Source organism: Phyllopteryx taeniolatus, chromosome 7, assembly GCF_024500385.1.
Source record: "Phyllopteryx taeniolatus isolate TA_2022b chromosome 7, UOR_Ptae_1.2, whole genome shotgun sequence".
Classification (NCBI taxonomy): domain Eukaryota; kingdom Metazoa; phylum Chordata; class Actinopteri; order Syngnathiformes; family Syngnathidae; genus Phyllopteryx; species Phyllopteryx taeniolatus.
Genome location: NC_084508.1, coordinates 27,444,486 through 27,472,219, shown reverse-complemented (window position 1 = coordinate 27,472,219; position 27,734 = coordinate 27,444,486). Strand labels below are relative to the sequence as shown.

General features: G+C 42.2%; 1 protein-coding gene across 2 annotated transcripts in view; it reads right to left on the bottom strand.

Moving 5' to 3' along the window:
* LOC133481013 (EEIG family member 2-like) overlaps positions 1 to 27,532 on the bottom strand; it is a 32,365-nt gene extending 4,833 nt beyond the window's left edge. The window contains exons 1-10 of one of the 2 annotated variants that reach the window (XM_061779859.1): positions 27,262 to 27,532; positions 14,636 to 14,756; positions 10,555 to 10,584; positions 9,880 to 9,996; positions 9,527 to 9,573; positions 8,087 to 8,181; positions 6,586 to 6,684; positions 5,327 to 5,561; positions 1,733 to 1,869; positions 238 to 307 (exon numbers count right to left, since the gene is read on the bottom strand). In XM_061779859.1, the coding sequence (XP_061635843.1) occupies positions 238 to 307; positions 1,733 to 1,869; positions 5,327 to 5,561; positions 6,586 to 6,684; positions 8,087 to 8,181; positions 9,527 to 9,573; positions 9,880 to 9,996; positions 10,555 to 10,584; positions 14,636 to 14,756; positions 27,262 to 27,407 (1,097 nt within the window). In that variant the 5' untranslated portion in view covers positions 27,408 to 27,532. The remainder of the gene's footprint in view (positions 1 to 237; positions 308 to 1,732; positions 1,870 to 5,326; positions 5,562 to 6,585; positions 6,685 to 8,086; positions 8,182 to 9,526; positions 9,574 to 9,879; positions 9,997 to 10,554; positions 10,585 to 14,635; positions 14,757 to 27,261) is intronic. The other variant, XM_061779860.1, reaches the window with a different exon arrangement.
* Positions 27,533 to 27,734: the final 202 nt, after the last annotated feature.

Genomic DNA, 27,734 nt, shown 5'->3' with positions numbered 1-27,734 from the left:
GAGTATGTAATCTGCCTTTTGCCCACAGTCATCTGGGATAGGCTCTGGCTTTCCTGTGATCCTAAACAGGGACAATTGGCAATCAAAATGGATGGAGGGAGGCACTTAATTGAGGTTCGTAAAGCCAACAATTTAGAATGCCCTCTGAAGTTCCACTGTATTTTTATATAGATACAGAGTAAATTGTAATTTATAAACATTATTAAATGAGCAGCCAAAGAATATTTCAAGTCTGACCTGGCAGGAAGATGATGGCTTCCTAGAGCTGTACTTCCGCCAGGCCCAACAAACAGGCGTAAGCCCTCCTCTGAAAAAGATAAAATCATGTCATTGGATGGATTGGTCACGTTGGAGATGGAAAATACCTCTGTGAAGATGCAGTGTTAAAACAAAATACTAGGGCGGGCCACAGTAATACGTTGCTAAAGAACTGGTAAACTTGAGAATACTACTGCAACGTCCAAACTCTACACTAGGGTGCGTCACAGCCTCAATACTTCCATACAAAGCAGTAAATGAATTATAACATTTTAAATGTGAGCCTAAATATGATGCTGATGTAAACTTTTAAATCACAAGATTTAAAACTAATTGATGGCTTTTCTAAAACACATCTACTCATATACCTCATTTCACCAAGAAGGAATTTCCTAACTTTTACTATACTTATGTATACTGCGCACTATGGAGTTTTGAAGATTTTGAGGGGGGGGGGGGGGGGTGTTGAAATGCACATCATGCACGAGAAATTACGCTAGATGTTTGCATGGAAATGTCCTCATAACTAATAAAGGTTATCTTATAGTACAAATATTTATTATCAATACTAATACACTTTAAACCTGACCCAGTTCTCAGATGACATCTCCAGTGTCCGGTTCAGAAGTGATCTTGTGAGGCTGTGAATTATTTTAAATTTATCTCCAGAAACATATTATTTGGCTTGGTATTTTGTTGTTCAAACTTGGTTACGTTCTGCTATAACGCGGTTCCAGCCAGACCTATGTGACAAGTGTACTGTATCACCAAATTACTTATTTTGGTGTTTTGCAACTTTATGTCAAGATAGCTTAGCAATTAGTATCATGATTTTCCATCTTTTCCTACCCACTCCTCACCCTCCCTTCGTGATAACGTAAGCGATACGTGTAAGAACCATGGTAAGAAGTGTAGTTCATTCGCTGCCATGGAGGAAATGATTAGATGATGATAGAATATTGATGAATGATTACTAACAATGCATTGGCACCGGACACAAAGAGAACTTTTGCCTCTGCGGTTTGGCAGCGGGAGGACCTAATAAAATAGCGTGCCCCCAAGCAGCTTTCCCCCCCCCCCCCCCCCCCTCGTGTTTATTTCCTCTAATTGATTTATGAAATTTTCGTAACGGTGGTCGGACACAGCGGCGTACTGGCCGGTACACAACATCCAGAACAATCAGTGTTACGGCCATAACTAGTCAGCGTTCAGTGACTTCCGTAACAAAATACTGACGATCTATAACATTTGGCAGCTCTGAAAAATGCTGCAAATTATTACTGAATAAATAACCAGTTTTTAAATATATAGTTCTAAAAAAGCCATATACTGTATTTTGCAAGTGTGAGTTTGTGGTTGATATGTGTATTAATGCAAACTTCAGATTAGGACAGTGTAATACACAAAAGACAAAGAACCCCAAGAATGCAATACTCTCTGTGCATGTACGTGCGTGCGTTCATGTGTGCTTTACCCTCTGCACTAGAGTCTAGAAGGCTGGGTGTGAAGTCTTGGCTTTGGAGGATTTTTTCCACTACATCGTCAGCATCCACTCGAGTATCATCCATTCTCTTTAGCTGAGACTCTATAGAGTCCTGCTTCACTGGATGCCTGAGAACAGGATATGTGGGAGTCATTTTGTGCTGCCCCTTAAACACATGCATTGCATTTGACAGTTGCTGCCACATAAATATCTATTTTTATTCTTCTAATAAAACATACCACTAAGCTGCCATTGTGTCTTCATTTGTTTGGCAGTCAAAGCTATTTTTAGCATGAAATAGTGTTGCTCAGACATCATGTAACGAGAGTAAAATACATCCTTGTAGTAGGCTTTCTTCAGTTTATTGCAGATGGGCAGAAAGGACATTGCGAAGATGGCAGTACAGTATATATGATTTATCGTGTTTGCAGTATATGACTCTATATAGTATACCCACTTTGATCCCTAATTCTATTTGTATTCTCACACCAGTTCCGGCACGTCATGTCTGCACATATTTAGGGTTGCACGCTTATTTTATGACAGAGCTGCTATTTCAAAAGGAAGAGATCTGATTCAAACACTGAAGTCACATAGTTTCTTACAGCTTCCCAGGATATTTCTGCATTGCTCAAAAGCTGTAACACTGGATAATGACCGATATCCAAGTATAATAAAATACAACCCCAATTCCAATGAAGTTGGGATGTTGTGTTAAACATAAATAAAAACAGAATACAATGATTTGCAAGTCATCTTCAACCTATATTTAATTGAATACACTACAAAGACAAGGTATTTAATGTTCAAACTGATAAACTTTATTGTTTTTAGCAAATATTCATTAACTTAGAATTTTATGGCTGCAACACGTTCCAAAAAAGCTGGGACAGGGTCATGTTTACCAATGTGTTACATCACCTTTTCTTTTAACAACATTCAACAAAGGTTTGGGAACTGAGGACACTTATTGTTGAAGCTTTGTTGGTGGAATTCTTTCCCATTCTTGCTTGATGTACAGCTTCAGCCGTTCAACAGTCTCCGTTGTCGTTGTCGTATTTTACGCTTAATAACGTGCCACAGATTTTCAATGGGAGACAGGTCTGGACTGCAGGCATGCCAGTCTTGTACCTGCACTCTTTTACTACGAAGCCACGCTGTTGTAACACGTGCAGAATGTGTTTTGGCACGGTCTTGCTGAAATAAGCAGGGGCGTCCATGAAAAAGACGTTGCTTGGATGGCAGCATATGTTTCTCCAAAATCTGTATGTACCTTTCAGCATTAATGGTGCCTTCACAGATGTGTAAATTACCCATGCCATTGGCACTAACACAGTCCCATACCATCACAGATGCTGGATTTTGAACTTTGCGTCCACAACAGTCCGGATGGTTCTTTTCCTCCTTGGCCTGGAGGACACGACGCAAATTGAACCACAAATACTTACCGTAATTTCTCGTATATAATGTGCATTTCTCACCCCCCTTAAAAAAATTGTCACTAGTGCGCATTATACATAGGTATAGGGGGAAATGGGGGGAAAAAACTCACATTTTATAAATGTAGAGTTTATGAAAACGCTGTACACATACATTCCAATATGCCACCGCCACTGAGAGGTTATGAGAAAGCTGTACACTTTCATTCTACTATGCCACCGCCACTTAGAGGTTATGAAAAAGGTGTAGCCTACACTTTCTTTCAAATATAACAAGGGTACGTATGACTGCATATGTACAGTTGTGCTCATAAGTTTACATACCCTGGCAGAATTTGTGAATTTTTTTATTTTTTATTTTTTTTAATAAATACGACTGACTGAACAGCAACCATCATTAATTTCTTTATGGTTATGTTTTGTTTAATGATAATGCTTTTCTGAAATGGTTGACAGTTGCGGCACGGTGGCCGACTGGTTAGAGCGTCAGCCTCACAGTTCTGAGGACCCGGGTTCAATCCCCGGCCCCGCCTGTGTGGAGTTTGCATGTTCTCCCCGTGCCTGCGTGGGTTTTCTCCGGGCACTCCGGTTTCCTCCCACATCCAAAAAACATGCATTAATTGGAGACTCTAAATTGCCCGTAGGCATGACTGTGAGTGCGAATGGTTGTTTGTTCCTATGTGCCCTGCGATTGGCTGGCAACCAGTTCAGGGTGTACCCCGCCTCCTGCCCGATGACAGCTGGGATAGGCTCCAGCACGCCCGCGACCCTAGTGAGGAGAAGCGGCTCAGAAAATGGATGGATGGGTTGACAGTTTAATTTGAATCCCATTAAAATAAAATGTGTTTCACCTTGCCCTTTATGTTTTCTTTAAATAATTGTACCCATCTTACAAATTCTGCCTGGGTAATGAAAGATATGAGCACAACTGTGTTTTTTCTCATTTACAAAAAAAAATAAAAATAGGGCTGTGAATTTTAAAATAAGAGCAAGTAAATCAAAAGTATTACATGTTCAAAGTGCTTAACTTAAGAATAATTATTGAAAAAACTAACAAAATACAAATAATACTTCGTTTTGATCATATGGGTAGAAGCAAAATCTTAAATTGTAACAATGCATTATACATAGGTACAAGGGTTTTCCATAATTTTGAGGTCAACATTGGGGGTGCGTATTATACATGGAAGTCACAGATGGTGTAGTGTGTGTGTGTTGGGGAAGAGCTTCCACACGCAGTGAATCTAAAGTATGAATCCTGTCTTGGAGCTAGCCAATCAGAGGATGAGTAGGGCAGGTTATCGTTCCATACAATGAACAATTTTTATTGTTGTGGTAACACCCCCCGCGTCGCTCACAACACAGCAAGCCGCTGGCAGAATGGTGTTTGCGTCATAGATGCACACAACTGGGACAAAGGGAAAGTGAATGTTTATTACATTCACTGGCCTGCGAGCTAGTGAGCTAAAGGCTGGTTCACTTGACCAAGGCGACATCATTAAAACATCAGCACTCGGAGTTGTGTGTGTGTTCCCCACATAATACACACACATATTCGAAAGTTAACCGTTTATAAACCATAACCACAGCAGCACACATCAATATTCAGGTAGTAGTTGACTTCACCAAACTCATTTTCAGCAACTTCGTTTTGATCATATGGGTAGAAGCAAAATCATAAATTGTAAAAATGCATTATACATAGGTAGAAGGGTTTTCCATCATTTGGAGGTCAACTTTGGGGGTGCGTATTATACATGGAAGTCACTGATGGTGTAGTGGTACACTCGCCTGACTTTGGTGCGAGTTGCGTGGGTTCAGTTCCCACTCAGTGATGGTGTGAATGTGAGTCCGAATGGTTCTGTGTCTATACATGCCCTGCGACTGACTGGTGACCAGTTCAGGGTGTAGTCCACCTTTGCCCGAAGTCAGCTGGGATAGGCTCCAGCGCCCCGCGACAGTAACCAGGATAAGCGGTGTTGGTAAATGGATGGATATTATACGTGTGCGCGCATTACAGTAATCACAAACAACTTTCATTCACAGGGCACGAGAGAAAACACCTTTACTTTAATACTTTTCTTCCAAGTACAGCTTCATAGCTACTTATTGAAATAGGTCTAATTATTGTATGATGAAAGCTCACCTGTTAAGTCGCTCACAGGATGAAGCGTTTCGGACCGGTGAACCCACAGAGTAGGTTGAGTTGGTGGTGGAAAGTGGATGTTCGGGTAGGGCAGGACATGGTCTGGACTCTCTGTCTCTATCCTCACTTGGTTCTGGGATGCTGCCGATGCCCGTTGAGGCGCTTCCCACAGAATGGTTCCTACGATGACTAAAGTCTGACATGCTGGACGAGCGGGAGTGGCCTGTACTGTAGCCTGGAATGGAAATAAGACGCTGTAGTGATGGAGGCAGAACAATCATCTCTGCTTTTCCATTGACACAGCTCGTTTTACTATGCAAAACCAATATCTTACAGCCAATCAGCTAATTAAAATATTGATAGTAAAGGTGTCGTATATTACCAAACCAACTTTTTCTAGTATTTGGGATGGAATACTGGCCCTATTGGTGCCTCAGTAAACGTGAAATATGAATTAAAATCGTCCACGCATTACTGAGTTCCAGATGTTTTTCTGCTGAGAGGCCTGAAATCAGGTCATTAAAATTTCTTTTCCCCCCCAAATGTTTTTTTTTTTGTGTGTTTCCCCTTGCCCTATTGGGGGGTTTAGATGTTGTCAGTCTTTGTCATCTGTGGACCTGTGAAGCCCTTTGCGACTCTTTTGTGATTAAGGGCAATAGAAATAAACTGGATTTGACTATGCTTTCATCTGTTTGAGAAACAATGTTTTTGTGGGTTCCTCCCAGGTACTGTGACATTCTCCCTTATTCCGAAAACATTTAAGTTGGGTTCTTTGGAAAATTTAAATCAGCCACATGTGAATGTGAGAGTAGCTGTACACGTGTCTCTTTTGTATCAGTCCTGTGACTGACTGATGATAAATCATGGTACATGGTATAACCTACCTCTCATCCCGAAGTAGTGGGGACAGGAAGCTATGAACCTTACCCTTTAAAGGGCATAAGTTACAGCAACATCAGTCGTGAAAATGTGCCACTCGTGACATGGAGATTCATAGTGGTCGATCAAGAATAACGTGGCAGGAAATACGGCTTCAATGTCTTGAATTATTGGGCTATTAGAGCTGCAGTGACTCAGTCTCCACCTCCTCTCATCTTTGATTGTGGTCTCAATTTGAAAACCGAGGATCAAATGATAACCTGATCCTCCCGTCTAACCAAGTTACTGGAAAGTTTCACAACTAATTTTCTCAAGTGCAAAACATCACGTTATAAATCCAACCAGAGTTTAGCATTTTATTCATAGAAGAATGGGCTTACCTGAGAGTTTGGACTGTTGGCTGGCGTAGCTGGAAGTCCGCGAGTGTCCACAGCCGCCAAGATCATCAGACACCACAGGACACTTGACTTCTCGACTCTCTGCAACGTTATGAAACAAATTAGGATCTGAAATCACTATGTGAATCGTTTAATCCTGTATTGTCATGGTGACTCCTGAACAATTGGAATGTGATGCACCTTTTTAGGACCATACGCAATACATAGCAGTCAAAGCATAGATAGCGTATCACTGAAAGTGCATCCTTCACACAAATAAAAAGTAGAAAAAATTCTTATAAATACACAACTGATAAAACAAGAAGGACAATTTTGATTTTTCTGTTAGGATGCCTTAGCCAGAGCTAACCATAAAAAGCTGTCTGTAATACATCCCATCTATTCATTATGCGACTACAGTATAGCTTCATCACGCATGCGTATTCCACCATTCTAATGGCAAAATATCCCAGCCACACTCATTTGTCAGGAATGAGGATACACACTTTCCTTCAGCACATGAATGTGATAAAAAGTAGTTGTCCGCTGTCAAATAACATTTTCTTTTCCAAAACGGACTACTATTCTGACAAAAACACAGTGCAAACATTCTATGCAATTAATGAACATTTTAATATGATTGGTAAAGAGTATCATCTATCCAGCAAACAAACTGTAACACACATGTAAGCAAACACACACAACTCACATGAACATGCTCGCCCAGTTCTATTTTTAGCCATGTAAGAGCCCACAGGGTCAGAGCATATTGTAACTCATCCAAAAGTGAGTGTGTTTAAATTATACATAAAAGAGCTGCACTTCACTCTTTCCTAAAACACACACTGATAAAGTAAACGAAAAGAGAAATTAAGCAGAGAGGAGTACTTTGACAAGCCTGGCTAACATACATAGATGTATGTATGCAAGAATTGGGTAAGTAAAAAACTAGTAATATCCATCCATCCATTCTCTGAACCCACTACTACACATAGTCAACAGTTACATGAATTTGTATACTGGGCAACATACATTAAGGTGTGCATAATGTGCCAATTGAGTCCATTCCATTTTACAAAGATCACCAATGAACGTCAACAGAGGGCACAAAAAGCTGGAACTTTTGTGAGTGAGTACAGTAAGTTGATGCTCAGGTGGAGTCCTGCATCCTTCCCACTACAGTTAAATGACATGCTGAAATTACACTTAATGAAGTATTGCAAAGCATGCTGCGGGCTGACACCTTGCTCACAGAAAATTACCCAAAACAGATATTTTCCACTTACACCCCCACCAAACAGGGTGTGTTATGATTGTCACTATTCTGATAGCTCTAAATCTTGCACACATATTCCCTACTGTACCAGGCACAGGTGCATTGAAGAACAATGCAAAAACTACTACCAACTCAAGACAACGTAGAAGGCCTAAAGTGTGTTGCATGTAAATGAGTGGGATGACTAAACGGGGCTTGGGAGTGGAATGTAGGAGTGACTTGGCTCACCACAGGAGGCTTTTTGCGAGTCACCTCCCCTTCGCTCCTCCAGCAGGCTTTCTCCATCACTTTGGATCCCAATCACTGTCGCGGTAGAAGGTGGCCTGATGATGACACAGCTTGTCAGGAAATGTATCAAAATAAAGACAGCAGTAGTGTGAAACAAATTTGAAAATGAATATACTGTATATACCAGATACACATCATGAATAATATATCTTTGGCAAAAAAAGACTTCTGATTTTCCTCGAGGTCAAAACTTTCCCCCGGGTTGATCCGCATTTGTTTCTCTGTGCTGCCAAATTTGCACACTCACTGAAAGGAAGAAAATAGGACAGCCAAAAGTGTGCAACAGTGCCTTGAAAAAGTATTGGCCCCCTTCTCAAATGCTTATGTTTTGCATAGTGTCCCCACTTTAATATTTAAGATGATCAAACAAATATAAATATCAGACAAATATAACCCAAGTTAAAAGGCCGTTTTAAAATTGTAATTTCATTTCAGGAAAAAAAATATTCAGTTACCTGGCCCTGTGTGAAAAAGTAATTACCCCCTTGTTAAGTCAAGAATTAATTGTGGCTAATGACAATTTTTTGGTTAATCTTCACTGATCACACTCCAGCCTGATTACCTCCAGACTTGTTCAATCAAGAAATCACTGAAACAGAATCTGTCACGACAAAATCAGGTCAGACAAAAGATCTAAAAAAGCTGCAACAAAATGGCACGATCCAAAGAAATTCCAAGACAGTCGAGAAATAATTTAATTGACATCTGTCAGTCTGGAAAGGGTTACAAAAGCTAATTCTAAAGCTTTAGGATTCCAGCGAAACATAGGGAGAACCATTATCCTCACATGGAACCTTCCAAGTAGTGGCCAGCCAAGTTTACTTGGGTTATGTTTCTCTGATATTTACATTTGTTTGATAAACATGAAAGTGGGGAAACTATGCAAAAATATAAGAATTTGATGGGGGGGGGGCAATACTTTTTCATGGCATTGTATATCAAAATGAGACTAAACAGGTGCCTTTGTTACATACAGATATAGAGGCCTGATTTCATACCACTATTTTAGTATGAATTCCTATTAAAACTAGACGAGAGATATCATAGATCATACGGGGCTCTATGGTGCATTCAAAGACATGAGTTAAGTTTGGTTTCCAAAAGGACATTTACACACTGATCTCCCCTTTGTAGGATTCAGAGCATGTCAGATCTTTGCCAGCGTCAATGTAATAAAATGCTCCTTTTCACTCTGTTAAATTGACCTGCTCCTACATTTCAACATTTAATTTGCTCTTTCTCGGCTCATGCTCAAACACATTTCATGAAATCAGCAGGGTATTTTATGCGATGTGCTAGAGTTGACAAGAAAATACTTTTAACAGTATAGTTTTCTCAGTTTAGTACATTGACAACTGGCAAAAAGTTATTTATACTTACGTTTTAAAACAGGGATCTCCAGACATTAGCTGAGTACTGATGATGACCTATAAACCAAAAAAGATTACATTTGTCAGGCGTGACTTGCCTTGGATGTACTCCAACATACAACAGCATCAGCACAAGCAAGGAATGTTTGGGTGCTTTGACCTAAGATGTAAACATGGACAGTCTGCACTTCCTGATAACTCCAAATGTACCATTTGGAACGCATAGCTGTCAAGCCTTTTTGTCCCAAATTACGTCCTTGTGACGTGCAATAACAAATGTGGCAAGACAGACTGCCATTTTGAAAACAATGAGGCATCGTCCTGTTGCAGTCCAACATGAGAGCTGTGGAGTTCCAAAGTTACCTTAAGAATGGAGTTATCCTGGCGAGTATTTTTGGTATCGTAACCCTCCAGGAGACATCTTCGGGTTGTACTTCCTGAACCAGCAAACTCTGATAAATTCAGATCTGCAAAACCAAGCTGTAGGAAAAATCATGACAAGATTCTTTTTCGTGATAATATGGCTATGAAAGGAAAAAGTCAAAAAAAAAAGAGCAGAGGACCTAAAAAAGTTTATATGCTTTTACAGACACAGAAAGATGTGTGCCAACCCACCTCCAATACCGCTTGTATGCTTTGTTATTTGCCTTCACATTGTGATCATATAGGTAGTTACCACACCGTCTTTACATAAAACGTTTAAACGTTTACACATACCATTTTTTTGGGACAAATATCATTTTTTTGCGGATATCAGACATTCAATCTGCAAATGTACTTGTACAATTCACCTGAGCAGATAAAAACCACTCATCTAACAACAGCACAATGCTTTGTTTTTTTTTTTCTTATGAAACTTTTAGCATGCCACCAACCCAAAGCATAATGTTAAATCCATTCCAGGGGTTGCCTTATTTTATGATGTTGGCTTTTTCAAGGAAGAGCAGACGCATGTTGCCAATTCAAGAAGTGCCATGCTTATAGTCTGTCACAAAAACACTAAATGATGTAATTAAAGCAAAATAAGTATTAGTTTACCTTTGCATATGCTTTCCCCCCCTTCAGCTCCTATACAAACAGAAACACATTACAAAATGTGACTACAACATTTCAACTTTTTTTTTTTCATTTTTAAGTTGGACAAGAGCACCCACGTTCATATCGTGTACACACAGACGCAGCTGGTGCCTCACAAAATGTTCAATGTAGTCACCAATACTTTACAGTGTATTTAATGGACATGGTAATCTGTGATCAAGTGTGAGGAGCTCGCCCTATTCACAGGGATCTCGTTTGATGTGCGGACTGCGCCTGAGACTCACAAACATTAACAGGGACGCATAAGAAGTGACTTCAATCTGCACATGGCTTAAAGGGGACTTGTTCTGCCAAATAAACTTTTTGTAGTATTTGGGATGTAATATTGTCTCTATGGTGCCTAAGTAAACATGAAATATGAATTAAAATGTGAAGCTTGATTAGTTAATCCGGGTTTGCAGTGGCTTTCCGCCCCCTGTGGGGGTCGCTCGTGTATCGTCCATTGTCCCAGCCCAGATGCGAAGGTGTCACGGTACATAGCAAGAAGGAGAAGTCTTTGTTGTTGACCTTCTCCAGGCTGGCTGGTGGTGGAAGTTAATTCATTTAGCGTTTTGGTGCAAAACCAGATGTCTTTATCTCAGCTTTGATGCTCCTTGACTTGTAATTCACTTAGCGTCCGTGTCTGAAACCATTTGCAATGGATAATAACTATTCTACAAACAGTATAAAAAACAGAGTAACAACCGTAGTAAAAACTGTACTATAGCGGGGCCGCGAAGCAAGAACCATGATAAAGCGGAGCATTACTGTATCTGCATTTCGCGATGATAAGGTGCAGGGACTCATTGTTCCAGGGCTGGGACTCATTGTTTTCACACATGTGCCGGCTAGGATTCACATACGAGGCTTTTCCACCAACCAGCCCAAGAACTTTGAGTTCGTGGTAGCAGGAGTACCTGGTAGCAAAAGGCTCCTGTGGCCCATGTGGTTTGTGTTTCCATCGCACTTATTAGTTCAGGGTAGCTTAAGCAAATGAGGCTGATGTTGCTCATTACTGACAACTACTGGATTTTTAAAAAATGCTGGTATTTAAAGCTTTCAATGTCGGATTGTATAGCTTAATCTAAATTTCAAATATTTTTGATGCCTTTAAAACCTAACCCTTTATTCAAGGTGAGGCAATTAGAACTGATTCTCATTTGCAATGCCAACCTGGTTAGACAGTCTTTGAGGAATGGAGTTTTATTATATACAGGTACATTTCAATAAATTAGAATATCCCTCCATCCATTTTATGAGCCGCTTCTCCTCACTAGGGTCGCGGGCGTGCTATCTTCGGGTGAGAGGCGGGGTACACCCTGAACTGGTCGCCAGCCAATCGCAGGGCACATATAAACAAAAAATCATCCGTGCACACATTCACACCTACGGGCAATTTAGAGTTGTCAATTAACCTACCATGCATGTTTTTTTGCAATATGGGAGGAAACCAGAGTGCCCGGAGAAAACCCACACAGGCACGGGGAGAACATGCAAACTCCACATAGGAGGGCCCTGGATTTGAACCCCGGTCCTCAGAACTGTGAGGCAGATGTGCTAACCAGTCGTTCACCGTGCCGCCACATTTATTTATATATTTATTTATTCAAAAGGACAAGTTTTTCTTGGCATTCAGGCAATTACATTTTTCTCCAGCTACAGAGAACATCCACTCACATGCCTTTTATGGAGCTTTTATTCATCATGTCCATCCATCCATTTTCTGAGCCGCTTCTCCTCACTAGGGTTGCGGGCGTGCTGGAGCCTATCCCAGCTGTCATCGGGCAGGAGGCGGGGTACACCCTGAACCGGTTGCCAGCCAATCGCAGGGCACATCGAAACAAACAACCATTCGCACTCACAGTCATGCCTACGGGCAATTTAGAGTCTCCAATTAATGCATGTTTTTGGGATGTGGGAGGAAACCGGAGTGCCCGGAGAAAACCCACGCAGGCACGGGGAGAACATGCAAACTCCACACAGGCGGGGACGGGGATTGAACCCCGCACCTCAGAACTGTGAGGCTGACGCTCTAACCAGTCGGCCACCGTGCCGCCTTATTCATCATGTGCTATAATTTAATACTTAACTTGTTACTGTATCACATTGTACAGTTTGTATATGTACTTCTATTTTGCTTTGTTCTACTCAGCTGCCTGCAGCTGGGAAGAACTGGTTGGCATTGCAAATACCTGACCTGGATAAGGTTCAATAATAATAAAAAAAAATAAAAAAAATAAAACATGACTTCTTGCACAGCTCACATTAAAGTTGCTGATTTAATGTGGCTACAACTACACTAATATTTAAGTTATTCGTTCATGTTAATGACATCATTCTGTAACTTGTGTGGCGTATATTAGCAAGTAATGGTTACGGTTAACTTAATGCTTTTTTTGTACTGTGGGTAAGTGATATTGCTGCCACTTGGCAGTTGCTGAAAGTAACTAAAAAGTTACTTTTTTTAACGTAGTTACTTTTGAAATCAAGTAATCAGTAAAGTAACTAAGTTACTTTTTCAAGGTAACTGTGGCAACACTGGTCAGCACAGACCACCCCCTCAAAGAGTCCCTGGTAGCTCTCGGAAGACCCTATCCGCTAGGAGGAACAAAATAATCCAGAGGGTAGTTTTTTTCGGTGGGGACACTGGGGGAACGCAAGCTACCAGGGTAGCTAGGGAAGTTCCTGCAGTGGGAAAGCCCGTCCAGTCTCAAGTGTAAAATGGTCTATGATCCCTATATGATATTTCTTATAACAGAAATATATATAACTGCTCTTACAACAGGTCCTGCAAAGTACACTTAGTGAGAGAACATGTGGCCCGAATCGTGTTATTGATTGAGTTGCACTTTAGTCCCACTACAGAGAAATGTTTTTCCACACAATTGAGCTCATTGTAGTCGTCTGCAGACTACGCCTTTATGCTACTCTGCTGATCAGCCGGTGGCGACACAATAAGCAAAGGTTATATAAAAAAAAAAAAGGACATGATGAATCATAGCCACATTGCAATGTACAAGTACTGTGGCAAAAGAAATAAAATAATAATACATCTGTTTGTTTACATCACACAGGTGACCATTAAAACTAGAAGTCTCTGTGGCTGCTATCAGGTAACTTAATTACATAACAATTTAGAAAATTGTGCAACAATCTAGGGATTTGCTCCACAGTGTACAAGCCCAGATGTCGTGTTCCATGTGGACATAAATCAGTTGAAAATATTGCAATCAGACAGACAAACAGCACATCTGTGTCAGACGAAATACATGAAACCAATTACAATCATGCTTCAAGCAAGTTTGTCGTTTGGAATCGGGAGCCAGTTAATCTAAGAGCCAGTTGAAACATAACACCGGCAACAGCCCGAGGGAGGGATTTGTTGCATGGCAGAGCCACTCAGCATTTGGGATGGCTTCAGTTTTCAGTAATAAGCTTCCTTTCTCACACACATTTTTTTAATTCTCACCTAGAGGTCTGACATAGAAAAAAAAGATTGTCTTATAATCTTTTTTTTTTCTCTCTGTGAGGTTTTTTGCTTTAGTCAGACGGTAAATAAAATAACGCATGAAGTTTTTTGGGGATGTACATGAGAGGATTTTTGGAATGTGAGAGAAGCTTTTATGTTGTGTGCGAGAGGTACTGTAAATAGTTGTGTGGACTATACAACACTGCTAGTTGCCACCAAGTAGTTCACTCATGGAGCCTCAATGACTTAATTAAAGGATTAATCAAAATCCCTTATACACAATCAACCGACTTCTTGTGATCAATTAATTGATTAATTGTCATTTTAGCCCATTCCCTCAAACCATCAGCACTAATTCGACATACAAGTCTTACTCTGTCTGCTGTGACCTTACACTGATGTACCATTGAGGGATTAAAGTATGTATAATAATGAATTGGGAAAAAAGTAAAAACCTATTAAAAATAAAAAAAAATAAAAAAATCACTGCGTAATGTGTACTATAATGTTATCACATAGGAGACAAAAAATGAGACAGTTAAGAGAGCAGCTCTGCCCCCATAAATAGTTTACCTTTCTGACTGATACGCGACACACACAGGGGTCCAGTACACCAGTCCCAGCATTGGCACTCATCTTACAGGGGAAAGAGAACCTTTTCCTCCACCGCACACAGTTGGCCTGGACTGGCTCCCTGGGTGAGAAAATCAAAACGATGTAAACCATTGAGTCAAATGTGAAGTGTGTGTTGTTTGCATATCATTATCTTTCCCGGGGCCTCCACGCAGTGGGACGTTCCCGGGACACCTCACCAAGGAGGTAGCCAGGAGGTATCCCAACCAGGTGTCCGAGCCACCTCATCTGGCTCCACTCAATGTGGAAATGCTGCAACTCTACTCTGAGCCCTTCTCGGAAGACTGAATTTCTCACCCTATCGCTAAGGAGGAAACTCATTTCAGCCGCTCGTATCTGTGATCTTGTTCTTTCAGTCACCACCCGCAGCTCGTGACCATAGGTAAGGCTGGGTACATAGATTGATCCGTCAATTGAGAGCTTTGCTTTTCGGTTTAGCTCGTTCTTCACCACGACAGATTGATGCAGAGTCCTCATTACTGCAGACCCTACGCTAATCCGTCTGTAGATCTCCCACTCCTTTCTTCCCTCACTCGTGAACAAGACCCCAAGATATTGTCGTTGAATTCCTCCCCTTGGGGCATCATCCCCAAACCGGAGGGGGACGATGTTAATTAAAATAAATAAATAAATAAATGCAAATATTAAGGGCTTTTTATTTTGCCTATGCAATAACTCCTCCGCAAAGTTTTATTCGTGTTTTATTAACCCTACTAATTACAAACAGAGGATAACGAAAATACACCCTGGCTGTGACTACTGTACATTAAATATTCCCACTTTATCCACAACTATTATTATCACATATTCCAATTGGGCACGATGTATAGTAGTGCATTGTTTAGCAGGATAAAATAAAAGAAATTGATTGATGTCTCAACTAAGAACGAGAGACACCAACCAAAAGTATCCACACTATGTTAAAAAAAAAAAAAATGATTTTCAACAATTGCATTGACATAAGATCACTGGACTCACAGACAAAAATGACTGGATCCGGCTAACATGCTCTTGAGCTTAATCACTGTTGTCTGGGCACTATATGGATTAGCCTAGTTAATTAAATTTCAATATTTATTAAGCTGATTGCAGAGAAATGAGAGAAATGCATTCTCAACCAGTGACCGGGGGTTAAGAAGAAAGCAATGTATAGTCGACGATCTGTCACTTGATGAGAAAGAGAAAACCTGAGTTCGAAGAGAAAACGGTTTGCATGGGTGGCCAGCGCGCTGATACCCAGCATGGCTTCTCTCACTAGCATACTCACCCACGCACCACACTGAATCCCTTCTGTCAACTTATTCAGATTGATTAATTTTAGACTAACTGTATAGTGTTGATGATTTACAGTAAATGGTGTAACTGTGACATACGTTTACATAAACTAATGGTCATTACACTGACAGGAGCATGAATGTGTCTTACAGTTGCTGTCATGAACGGAACAGCGGATAGGACCCAAAAATGCACGACTCCAAAACAAATTGACAGTTTCCAAAAAGAGAGGTTTAATAGACGGGCATAGGTCGGTACACAGGCAGGCAATCCAAAAGAGGCAACAGTATCCAAAAACATGAGGCAAAGAGACAAGGTCGATAATCGGAACAGGGTCAGGTCTTACTGTGAATCTATGACGTGGAAACAAGGAATGCAGGAACGCGACGACAAGGTACAACGAACTGGCAACGAGAGGAAATGAGACACGAGGTTATATACAAGGGGTAATTAGGGTGAACGAGGCACAGGTGATGAAGATGCTCACATGAGCAGGTGTGTGTGAAACAGGGGGGAAGACAAAACCCGGAACACACACATGACAGTACCCCCCCCCTAACGGCCGGCCCCAGACGGCCCTGGGGCCCCTGGATGCGCAACGTGGAAGTCCCGAATGAGCGAATCATCCACGATAAACGCAGACGGTACCCAGGAACGCTCCTCAGGCCCATAGCCCTCCCAGTCCACCAGATATTGAAACCCCCTGCCCCTCCGACGAGATGACAACAGCCGCTTCACAGAGAAGACAGGGCCCCCATCCACAAACCGGGGGGGAGGAGGGGGCCTGGAAGGCGGGACCAGAGGGGACTCCCGGGCTGGCTTGAGTAGGCTGACGTGAAAAGTAGGGTGGACCCGCATAGACCTTGGGAGCCTCAGCTTCACGGTGACAGGGTTGATTATTTTTGTGATGGGGAAGGGCCCAACGAACCTGGGAGCGAGCTTCTTGGACTCCACCCGGAGTGGAATATGTTTGGTCGAAAGCCAAACTCGCTGACCCACTTTGTAGTTCGGGGCCGGTGTCCTCCGACGGTCAGCAGCGGCTTTGTAGGACCGTCCCTGGCGCAGCAGCATCTGGCGGGCTCGCTCCCAGGTCCTCCTGCAGCGTCTCACCAAGGTTAATGCTGCTGGAACTGTGGATTCTGGGGCTATGGCAGGAAACAGAGATGGTTGGTAACCATGCACAACGTGAAAAGGCGATAGACCAGTGGATGCAGAGGGGAGGGAATTGTGGGAGAATTCGACCCAAACCAGTTTCTGAGACCAGGATCGCGGCTCCTGTGAAGCGAGACATCGGAGCCCCGTCTCCAGGTCCTGGTTCAGCCTCTCGGTTTGGCCGTTGGTTTCAGGATGAAACCCGGATGACAGACTGACGGTAGCACCTATGAGTTTACAAAACTCCTTCCAAAATTGCGAAATGAATTGGGGACCCCTATCAGACACCACATTCTTGGGGAAACCATGGAACTTAAAAACCTGATTAATCATTAGCTCGGCAGTGTCTTTAGCTGAGGGGAGTTTTGGAAGTGCAATGAAGTGCGCCATCTTAGAGAACCTGTCAACAACTGTAAGAATGGTGGTATTGCCTTTAGAGGCCGGTAATCCTGTAACAAAGTCTACGGAAATGTCTGACCAAGGACGTTGTGGTATTGGCAGGGGTCGCAACTCCCCAGAAGGACGTTGATGAGAGGCCTTGTTAGCAGCACATACCTGGCAAGCATTGACGTAATCGCTAACATCCCTCCTAACATTAGGCCACCAAAAGCGCTGTTCGACCACCGATAGCGTCTTGGCAATGCCTGGGTGACATACCGTTCGGTTCGTGTGAGCCCAGTGGATGACTTTTCCCCTTAAGGTCGGAACCACATAAAGCCTGTTCTCGGGGCAATCTTCAGGGCTAGGAGTGTCTTTCAGAGCCCCTTCAACCGCAGTCTCAATGTCCCAAACAAAAGCGGAAATGAAGCATGACTTAGGCAAAATAGTCTTAGGGTCGGACAAAGAACTCTCCTCGGAGAAAATGCGTGACAAAGCATCTGGCTTACCATTTTTAGAACCCGGTCGGTATGATAACGTAAAATTAAATCTAGAGAAGAAAAGAGCCCATCTAGCCTGCCTCGCATTTAATCTTTTGGCAGTTTTAATATATTCAAGGTTCTTGTGATCTGTCCATACTAAAAACGGAGTATGTGCCCCCTCTAGCCAGTGCCTCCACTCCATCAAAGCCACCTTGACTGCCAACAGTTCACGGTCGCCAATGTCATAATTTTTTTCAGCTGGGGTCAATTTTTTGGAAAGAAACGCACAAGGATGTAACTTCTCATCCTTGAGAGACTTCTGGGAGAGCACTGCTCCTATTCCGGCATCAGACGCATCGACTTCTACCACAAACTGCTGTTTGAGATCTGGCAAAGTAAGGATGGGAGCGGAGGTAAAGCTCGACTTAAGTCTTTGAAAAGCTGCATGACAAAGCGGGTTCCATACAAAAGGTTTGTGTGGCGAGGTAAGATCATGCAAAGGAGAGGCTATAGAACTGAAATTCCTGATGAATTTCCTGTAGAAGTTTGCGAACCCCAAGAACCTTTGTACATCTTTGCGTGACGTGGGAGTAGGCCAATTAATAACGGCATCGACTTTGCAAGGGTCCATCTTGACTTCCCCTTGAGCCAGGACGAAACCCAGAAAAGAAACGGACGCCTGGTGGAACTCACATTTCTCAGCCTTGACATAGAGTTGATTCTGCAGTAACTGCTGCAAAACAGAGCGGACATGAATAATGTGAGTCTCCTCATCCGGGGAGAATATCAGAATATCATCTAAATAAACAAAAACATAAACATTCAACATGTCGCGCAGGACATCATTGACAAGGTTCTGGAAAACAGCTGGAGCGTTAGTAAGCCCAAAAGGCATTACCAAATATTCATAATGTCCCGTTGGTGTGTTAAATGCTGTTTTCCATTCATCCCCCTCCCTTATCCTGACTAGATGATATGCATTTCTTAAGTCCAGTTTTGTGAAAATCTTGGCTCCCTCCAGGAACTCAAAGGCGGTGGAGATGAGAGGAAGAGGGTACCTGTTTTTTACCGTGATCTCATTGAGACCCCGGTAATCGATACAGGGTCGCAGGGTCTTGTCTTTCTTGTCCACGAAGAAAAATCCTGCTCCCGCAGGGGATGAAGATGGGCGAATGATCCCAGCTGCCAGTGATTCTTCTACGTATTCCTTCATGGCCTTGTGTTCCGGCCCTGAAAGAGAGAACAACCTCCCTCGTGGGGGTGTGGTTCCAGGCAGCAAGTCAATAGCACAGTCATAAGGTCTGTGGGGTGGAAGGGATTTGGCCTTGGACTTGGAAAAAACATCTTTAATATCCTGATAACAGGTGGGCACTTGAGATAAATCAGGAGAGCATAGTGTCACTTTAGGAAGAACCCGTGTAGGGTCTTCCTTAATGAAATTCAGACTCACCTCTCCCGTGCCCTGGCTACCGGCACCGGCAACTTTGACGTGACAGTTTCTCACGGAATGACCCAACTGACCGCAGTAGAAGCACCGCCCTTCCCTCAGCCGGCGTTGACGTTCCTCAGAGGAGAGACGGAACCTGCCCCGTTGCATGGGCTCATCCGTGGTGACGCTAGCCAGTGGATTGAGACTGGCAGCAGGGAATCTGCCTTGGTTTGGCTTGTCACCGAGGCTCGTCCTCCAAGTGCGCGGTGAAGCATCCTTCCGCCGATCTCCTTCCAGCTCGCGATCCAAAAGCCTTCTGTCGATCTTGAGGGCGAGAGCGATGAGAGTGTCCAAGTCGGGTGGCAGGTCTAGCGGGACTAAATGATCCTTGACGGCGGGGGATAGTCCTTGAAAAAAGGCATCAAGTAGCGCCCGATTATTCCAATGAGTCTCAGCTGCTAGAATGCGAAACTCAATCGCGTAATCTGACACCCTGCGCTTGCCTTGTTGTAAGGTGACAAGGGAGCGAGCTGCCTCACGATCAGGAGTGGAAAATTGAAAAATTTGCTCCATAGTCTTGACGAAAAAAGCCCATGAATGACACGCGGCGGAATTGCGGCTCCATTCAGCAGTAGCCCACGCCTCCGCACGACCAATCAGGTGGGAAATGACGAATGCGATCTTTGCCCGCTCGGTGGGGAAGGCGTCTCCCTGCAGTTCAAAGTGGAGTTCGCACTGCGTGATGAACGGCTTAATGTTCCCAGATTCTCCAGAGAACCTCTCCGGTCGAGAGAGCTGTGGGCAGACAGCAGCGGAGGTGGCAGGTGGCTGCATGGTGACTACTTCACATGGAAGTACCGTGGCGGTACTGGGTGTGGTGCCAACTGGTTCCTTCTCTTGAAAAAATTTCATAAGAAGTTCAAACTGCGAGGCCACCTGTCTCATCATATTGTCCTGATAACTTGACAGTCCCTCTAGATGAAGGTGGAGGGCGGCAATCTGCTCATCCTGCTTCGCGAGGCGTTGACCCTGCGCTTGAAGGGCTTTGCGCACCGGGTCTGAGTCTGCTGGGTCCATGTTCTGGCCAGTTCGTTCTGTCATGAACGGAACAGCGGATAGGACCCAAAAATGCACGACTCCAAAACAAATTGACAGTTTCCAAAAAGAGAGGTTTAATAGACGGGCATAGGTCGGTACACAGGCAGGCAATCCAAAAGAGGCAACAGTATCCAAAAACATGAGGCAAAGAGACAAGGTCGATAATCGGAACAGGGTCAGGTCTTACTGTGAATCTATGACGTGGAAACAAGGAATGCAGGAACGCGACGACAAGGTACAACGAACTGGCAACGAGAGGAAATGAGACACGAGGTTATATACAAGGGGTAATTAGGGTGAACGAGGCACAGGTGATGAAGATGCTCACATGAGCAGGTGTGTGTGAAACAGGGGGGAAGACAAAACCCGGAACACACACATGACAGTTGCAGACATGTAATGAGCATGATGTTGAGTACGTACAGAAAGTACGTACTGTTATAATAGTGAAGACGGTGCAGTGTCAGCTTGGTTATTAAGAGCAAACATACAAGCTCATGTTGGAAACTGGAAGCCTGCCTTCACTTGAAATACAAAAAGCAGCATATATGAGTGCTGACTTTATCCTGAGGATGATAAATGTGACAAGAGTTACAGAGGGAACTCCCAGCCAGCTGGACACTGTTCTTGGGGAATTCAGGCTTGCTAACATGTACTGCAGCTCACAACACTTCTTGGCACACTGGAATCGTATTAGTCATTGTGAGTAAGCTCAGTTTAAAGCACCAACATGAAGCTTGGCCAAGCTATCTCAAAAGACAAATGTTTTTTTTTTCAATTCGCTTTGTTTCTCTTTTTGTATTTGAGGCTTTGTCAATTAAAAGGAAATACTAAATCTACAAACTGGACAGGGATTTCATCGGTACATATAACCTTTCAAAGATGAAAACTTGGTACGCGTCAACACTGTTTTAGGGGAGAGCTGAAGAGCAGTTTCTCTATAACAAACCACACCAAAAGAAACTAAAAGCTCATAAAAGGACATGCTGAACTTCCTTTAAACTCACAGTTTGGATGACTCAAAGAAATTTGTGAAGAATTTTGGTTTAATGATCAGGCATATCAGACTGCTACAGAAAACAGTATATACACAGTGTGCAGAAATATTAGGCAAGTATTTTGACCATATTAGGAGCTGAATAAACGTGAAAGCTTAATGGATGTAAGCACAGCAGGTGGGTGAGGCCTAAGGAGATCAACGCCTTTTATAAAGGTGTGCGTAATTATTAGGCAGCTACTTTTCTTTAGGCAAAATGGGCCAAAAAAAAAGATTTGACTGAAAAAGTAACAAAAATTATCAAAAGTTTCTCAAAGGGTAATACTCGAGATATCTAACATATTTGGGCATGATCACAGAACCATCAACGGTTTGTTGCGTATATTCAACAGGGTCGCAAGAAACCTTTTGCGAGAAAACGTCTAACTGCCAAGGATTTGAGAAGAATCAGGTATGAAGCTACCAGGAACCCGTCGTCTTCATGTCCTGTCATATTTCAGAACGGCAACCGACCTGTAATACCTCAGAGTACAATACGTTTAGTGTTCAGAGACATGGCCAAGGTAAGAAAAGCTGAAAAAAGACCACCACTGAACAAGACATAAACTGAAGCATCTCGACTGGATCAAGATTTCTCAAAGGTTTTATGAAATGAGAGTGACTCATTACAGACCAGATGGATGGGCCCGTGGCTGAATCACTAACGGGCCCAGAATCCATGGCTTATCACCGTTATTGAACAGACGGCTGGCTATATTGGTCACTGATTTCAAATATATACATCAGTTTCTATCCATTTCTATTGGAAGGTTTTGAGTTGTTTTCTTATAATTCTCAAACAAAGGAAAAGCAAAAAGTGAGATGGGAAAATGTGTTTATAATTTGTTATAACTCTGCACACCAACAGTTATAATTGTCCACATGTTGATACTCTCCTAAGAAAGCCTAAAACTCACTTTTACTTTCTTAAAAATTCTTGTTTTAGGTTTATTAACATTTTGGAATAACCTAAAGTACTGTTGTTGGTGATTATAAAAATAATCCTCAAAAATGAGACTTGCCTAATAATTCTGCACACGGTGTACTCTATCAGTCACGTCGGTTTTTGGGGCAGGTGCTGAAAACCAAAAAAAGGGCACCCATTAACACAATCAACAAAGTCAATAATTCAATATTTATAAAGGATGTGTAAGGAAGCAGCAGCGGATATAAAAAGTCTACAAACCCGTTTGAATTAGTGATGCACCGAAATTAAAATTCTTGACCGAAACCGAAAACCGCAACTGAGGAACGCAGTGCTGAAAACCGAAAGCCAAAACACTGAAGGAAATGATCAATCAATCAAACTTTATTTGTAAGCGCTTTTCAAACAAAAAAATGCAACACAAAGCCCCTTACATTAAGTAAAATATAAAAATAAATCAAATCTGCCAATTAGGAATTCCAGCTGAAGAAAAACAATCACAAAGCATGATGTCGCCACTACCATTCACTACGACTTGGGTGCTCTTCTGGTGATGCACAGTGTTTTTTCCCCTCACAATTTCAATAGAATTCACAAGAAATCTGGAACAAAAAATTGATAAAAATCACCAAAAGCAGCAGGGTAATTCATGGTAAGCACGCCCGCCTCACAGTTCAGAGGTTGTGGGTTTGAATCCGGGCTCCCTGTGTGCAGTTTGCTTGTTCTCCCTATGCTTGCATGGCTTTTTTCTAGGTACTCCGGCGTCCTCCCACATTATAAAAACATACTTCCCAGGTTAATCGAAGACTCTAAATTGTACATAGGTGTGAGTGTGAATGGTTGTTTGTCTACATGTCCCTTGCAATTGTCTGGCGACCAGTTCAGGGCAAACTCGTAGAGAATAAAGTCTGGACAGTGACATCCAACGGTGCCATATTGTCACTCAGCTTGACATAATGTAAAGCAATTGACTTTTTCCAAGATTTGCCATATGTGAATGATATTTTCCACAGAAACGTCAAAATCCTTCCATCCATCCATCCATTGTCTGAGCTGTGTGGGAGAAAACCCACGCAGGCACGGGGAGACCGGTCCTCAGAAATGAAACCTCACAATATATTTATATATTTATTAATATTAATCACAGATTGTTATCATGACCATTTAGTTAACTGTAACATAAATAGGCTATGATTAGCAAGACAACAAACACTTTTTAACCAAGGGTTGGCGGGGCGTGCATCTGCAATCGCACCCACCCCTTTTTTTAAAAAAAAAATATCGCTTTTGACACATTCATTTGTTTGGTGTAATAATAATAATAATAACAGATTTTGTTTGATTAATATAGGGTTGGTTTTCTCCGGGCACTCCGGTTTCCTCCCACATCCCAAAAACATGCATGCATTGGAGACTCTAAATTGCCCATAGGTGTGAATGTGAGTGCGAATGGTTGTTTGTTTGTATGTGCCCTGTGATTGACTGGCAACCAGTTCATGGTGTACCCCGCCACCTGCCCGATGATAGTTGGGATAGGCTCCAGCACGCCCGCGAGCCTAGTGAGGAGAAGCGGCTCAGAAAATGGATGGATGGATGGATGGATGGACCTAACACAGTAGTCATCTTTTGGGGATTTTCAGCAAACAATGCATCCGCACGTCTTGCCCAGGATGAGTGGAACAGCCTTCAGCGCACAACAAACAATTTTGACAAAAACCTAAAAAAAATCCACTTAATAAAGACCCAAAACTGACTAAATCTAAAGCAAGGCAATGCTGGGAATGATGACCCTTGGTTGACAACATGGCATAAACCATGTGATGTGAATTCAACCAACGGCAGAGCAGTGCAGTGAGATCCAAAAGTGTCCAGACTTTGTTTTCTATGGCATTAGTTCAGGTGTACCTCACCTCTCACTCAAAGTCAGCTGGGATAGGTTCCAGCTTGATCAAGACCCTCGTGAGGACAAGCGGTATAGAAAATGGATGGATGGAATTGAGGTCAAACCTACTAAATGCATTATGGTCTAATGCTCAGACCCAAAGTTAAGTTGTCAGAAGAGGGACTACATAAACAATTGCAGAAATAAACTTTGTTTATTTGTCCTTGTTTATTTATGGAAGACTGTTTCGATATTGTTAAACAGCAGGCTGACATGAAACGAGTCATCAAAATCCCCAAATCGTCTGACTCATTTCTGCCAGTATGTGAATTTAGCAAAAGCAATAACCTTGAAGTCCCATCAGCCTGGCTTTTTATGTCTATGTATTTCTCTCATTATGGGTAACGGGGCGCCAGAAATGAGGGTCAGCGTAAGAGAGGCCAACTAGAACAGCTCTCAGACGTCCCCATAAATCCTGTACAAATACCATACAATACAAATACTACACTAGGAAGATACTGGACCCACAGTTCTTATTTTTAATCATTGGCAATCCCACTGCTGTAAGACAAGGATTATATTTCGCTCTTTCCATCGTATTGTGTTCATAAAAGAACACCCTAAAACTATATTTTATGTTATAAAATTTGCCCTTCCCTCAGATCGTGTGTGAATGCTGAAAAATGCTGTCACTAAGATGTAGTGCCACAAAAATGAATTGAGGACTTGACATCAGAGCATATCAGAACAATTTCCAGCTACCATGCAAGAAATTATGTCAGCGCTATCTGATTTGATGCCTAATAAGTGCCATGATCATCTAGTGGTGCCATGATAACCTTGTTTATTGACATTAGCAGCTTTCAAACTGGCTTTGTTTGAAGTGGTCATTCACAAAGCTGTTACAACTCTGTGCGTTTAGATAATTAGATGCAACGACGACGATGGTGCGGCAGCGAACAGCAACTTCACAGTAAAAAGGCCGAAAAAAAGGTATAAAGTTAAATACAGTGGTGTGAAAAAGTGTTTGCTCCCTTTCTGATTTCTGAGCATGTTTTTTACACATAAATGGTTCCTATCATCAAACAAATATAAGTCACACAACATAAGTAAACACAAAACGCAGTTTTTAAATGAAGGGTTTTCTTATTAAAGAAGAGGAAAAAATCCAAACCACCATGGCCCTGTGTGAAAAAGTGCTTGCCCCCCTAAATCTAATAACTGGTTGAGCCATCCTTAGCAGCAACAACTGCAATCAAGCGTTTGCAATAACTTGCAATGAGTCTCTTACAGCGCTGTGGAGGAATTTTGGCCCACTCATCTTTGCAGAATTGTTGTAAGTCAGCCACATTGGATAGTTTTCAAGCGTGAACCGCCTTTTTTAAGGTCATGCCACAGCATCTCAATAGGGTTCAGGTCAGGACTTTGACTTGGCCAATCCAAAGTCTTCATTTTGTTTTTCTTCAGCCATTCAGAGGCGGATTTGTTGGAATTTTTTGGATCATTGTCCTGCTGCAGATTTTTTTTTTCCCCTTAATCATAAAAACCTTCATTTAAAAACTGCATTTTGTGTTTACTTGTGTCGTCTTTGAATAATATTTACATTTGTTTGATGATGGGAAAAATTTAAGTGTGACAAACATGCAAAAAAAAAAAAAAAGAAAGAAATCAGGAAGGGGGACAAACATTTTTTTACACCATTGTAAAATGGTAGCTCAAAAGTCGAACGCTTCAATGGTCAAAGAGTAGGAATTCCACCTATATTTTCTGACAAATATATGGCACAAAACCTGGTGGTTAAACCATAATCATGTGTGAAGAAGAAATATAAACATCTGAAGTCACAGACTGACATTGCGAGACTCCAGCATGTCCCAGTAGCCTGTTTCACACAGACAAATTCACACTGCAAAACTGACGCATCAGAGCGATAACTGAACATTCGTTAATTGATCTGCCTTCACCTACAGAAACAAGCAAATCAAGATATTGCGCAACAGTGTACAGCATAACACAACCGGTTCATTAGATGTCTAAAGAGGGCAGAAGCAGCAAAGTAGACAATACAATTGCTTTCAACGCAATTGGTAGAAGTGAAGTGTTGGGTGTTAAATGTAAATGTCAGCCTCATTCCTCATTGCAGAAAATCCCTGGGTAAAATTCATCATCCCCGACATGGAAACCAGCCGGCTTGTGGCATGTAGTGTGAAACGGTCTAATTCTCCATGGTGTACCCCTGATCAACGGCGAGCCATGTTCAAATTTGGAGATTTCTGTGTACTTCAGTCAGAAACAGTAATAATTTGGATAGCAACTACATAGTTCATCAGTCCTGCACAAGTTGGATGTTTTTTTTTCTTTCTCCAAATCCGTGTATAATGTAAATGGCAATGCAATCACACACCATAAAAAAAATGTCAGCATTTCTTGTTTATGTTGTTGTATAACATAATATTACTTTTAGGGATTGACCGTTAGGATTCACTAAATAATATTAGCAATGAAACCAATGAGGTTTTAATATCGTTTGGCATGGTGTCTACATGAATGAATATCTCCTATACGCAATAATGAAAAAGGCCACTGTTCATATTATCTTAAAAATGAAATGACTATTCGAGCATGAATTTTTGGCTAGGTTTAGCTTTGCTGCTGTGTGGCAGCCAGGAGATGGTTGACCCAGCATCTTCCATATAGCACTTGCATAACACTTACCGACATCTCGGTCGCTTACTCACATTTAAGCCGCACGGCTTAAGGTTGCATGTCGTGAGGAAACCGTTTGGTTGAGACTGGCGAACGAGTTCGTTTCGTTAACGTTTGAGCTAAGCGGGACGATTCTGCGGTGGTAACTTATAACAGGTCAATTCAGTACTGTGGGTCAAGCCGAATTTCGCCAAACATCTCACCGAGAAGACTCCTCGGAGAATCCGCCGTCCAAGAGTCTGACTTTACAGAAGAGGACCCCATTGACAAATGGAACCGACGAGAGCTCGTCCAGCTCAAAATCCACTTTGAATTTGAATTTCTTCTTTTTCATCATCATTAAATCCATAAACGGCTTCGGCAGTCTTGAGATGGACGTTCAATGTCGTCGAGCATCCATTGGGCATCGGTAGCCACCGACACAGTGATGTGTTGTGGGAGGAGGATGGGGAAGCTTCTCAGCGCTCACGAACCCTCGTCAGCGGCCTACAAGTTGCACACAAAGCACTTCCAATTGATTTTTCAAAATAAAATGCTTACTGGACTAACATACTTTGAAATGAATACTGAACCTCCCGTCAGTGTCACTCAGGATCGGTCGTTATTTACTTTACTGTAAAATATATTTTTATACAGTTGTAGTATATCTACGGAAGCGTATTGCATTCACGTGGAT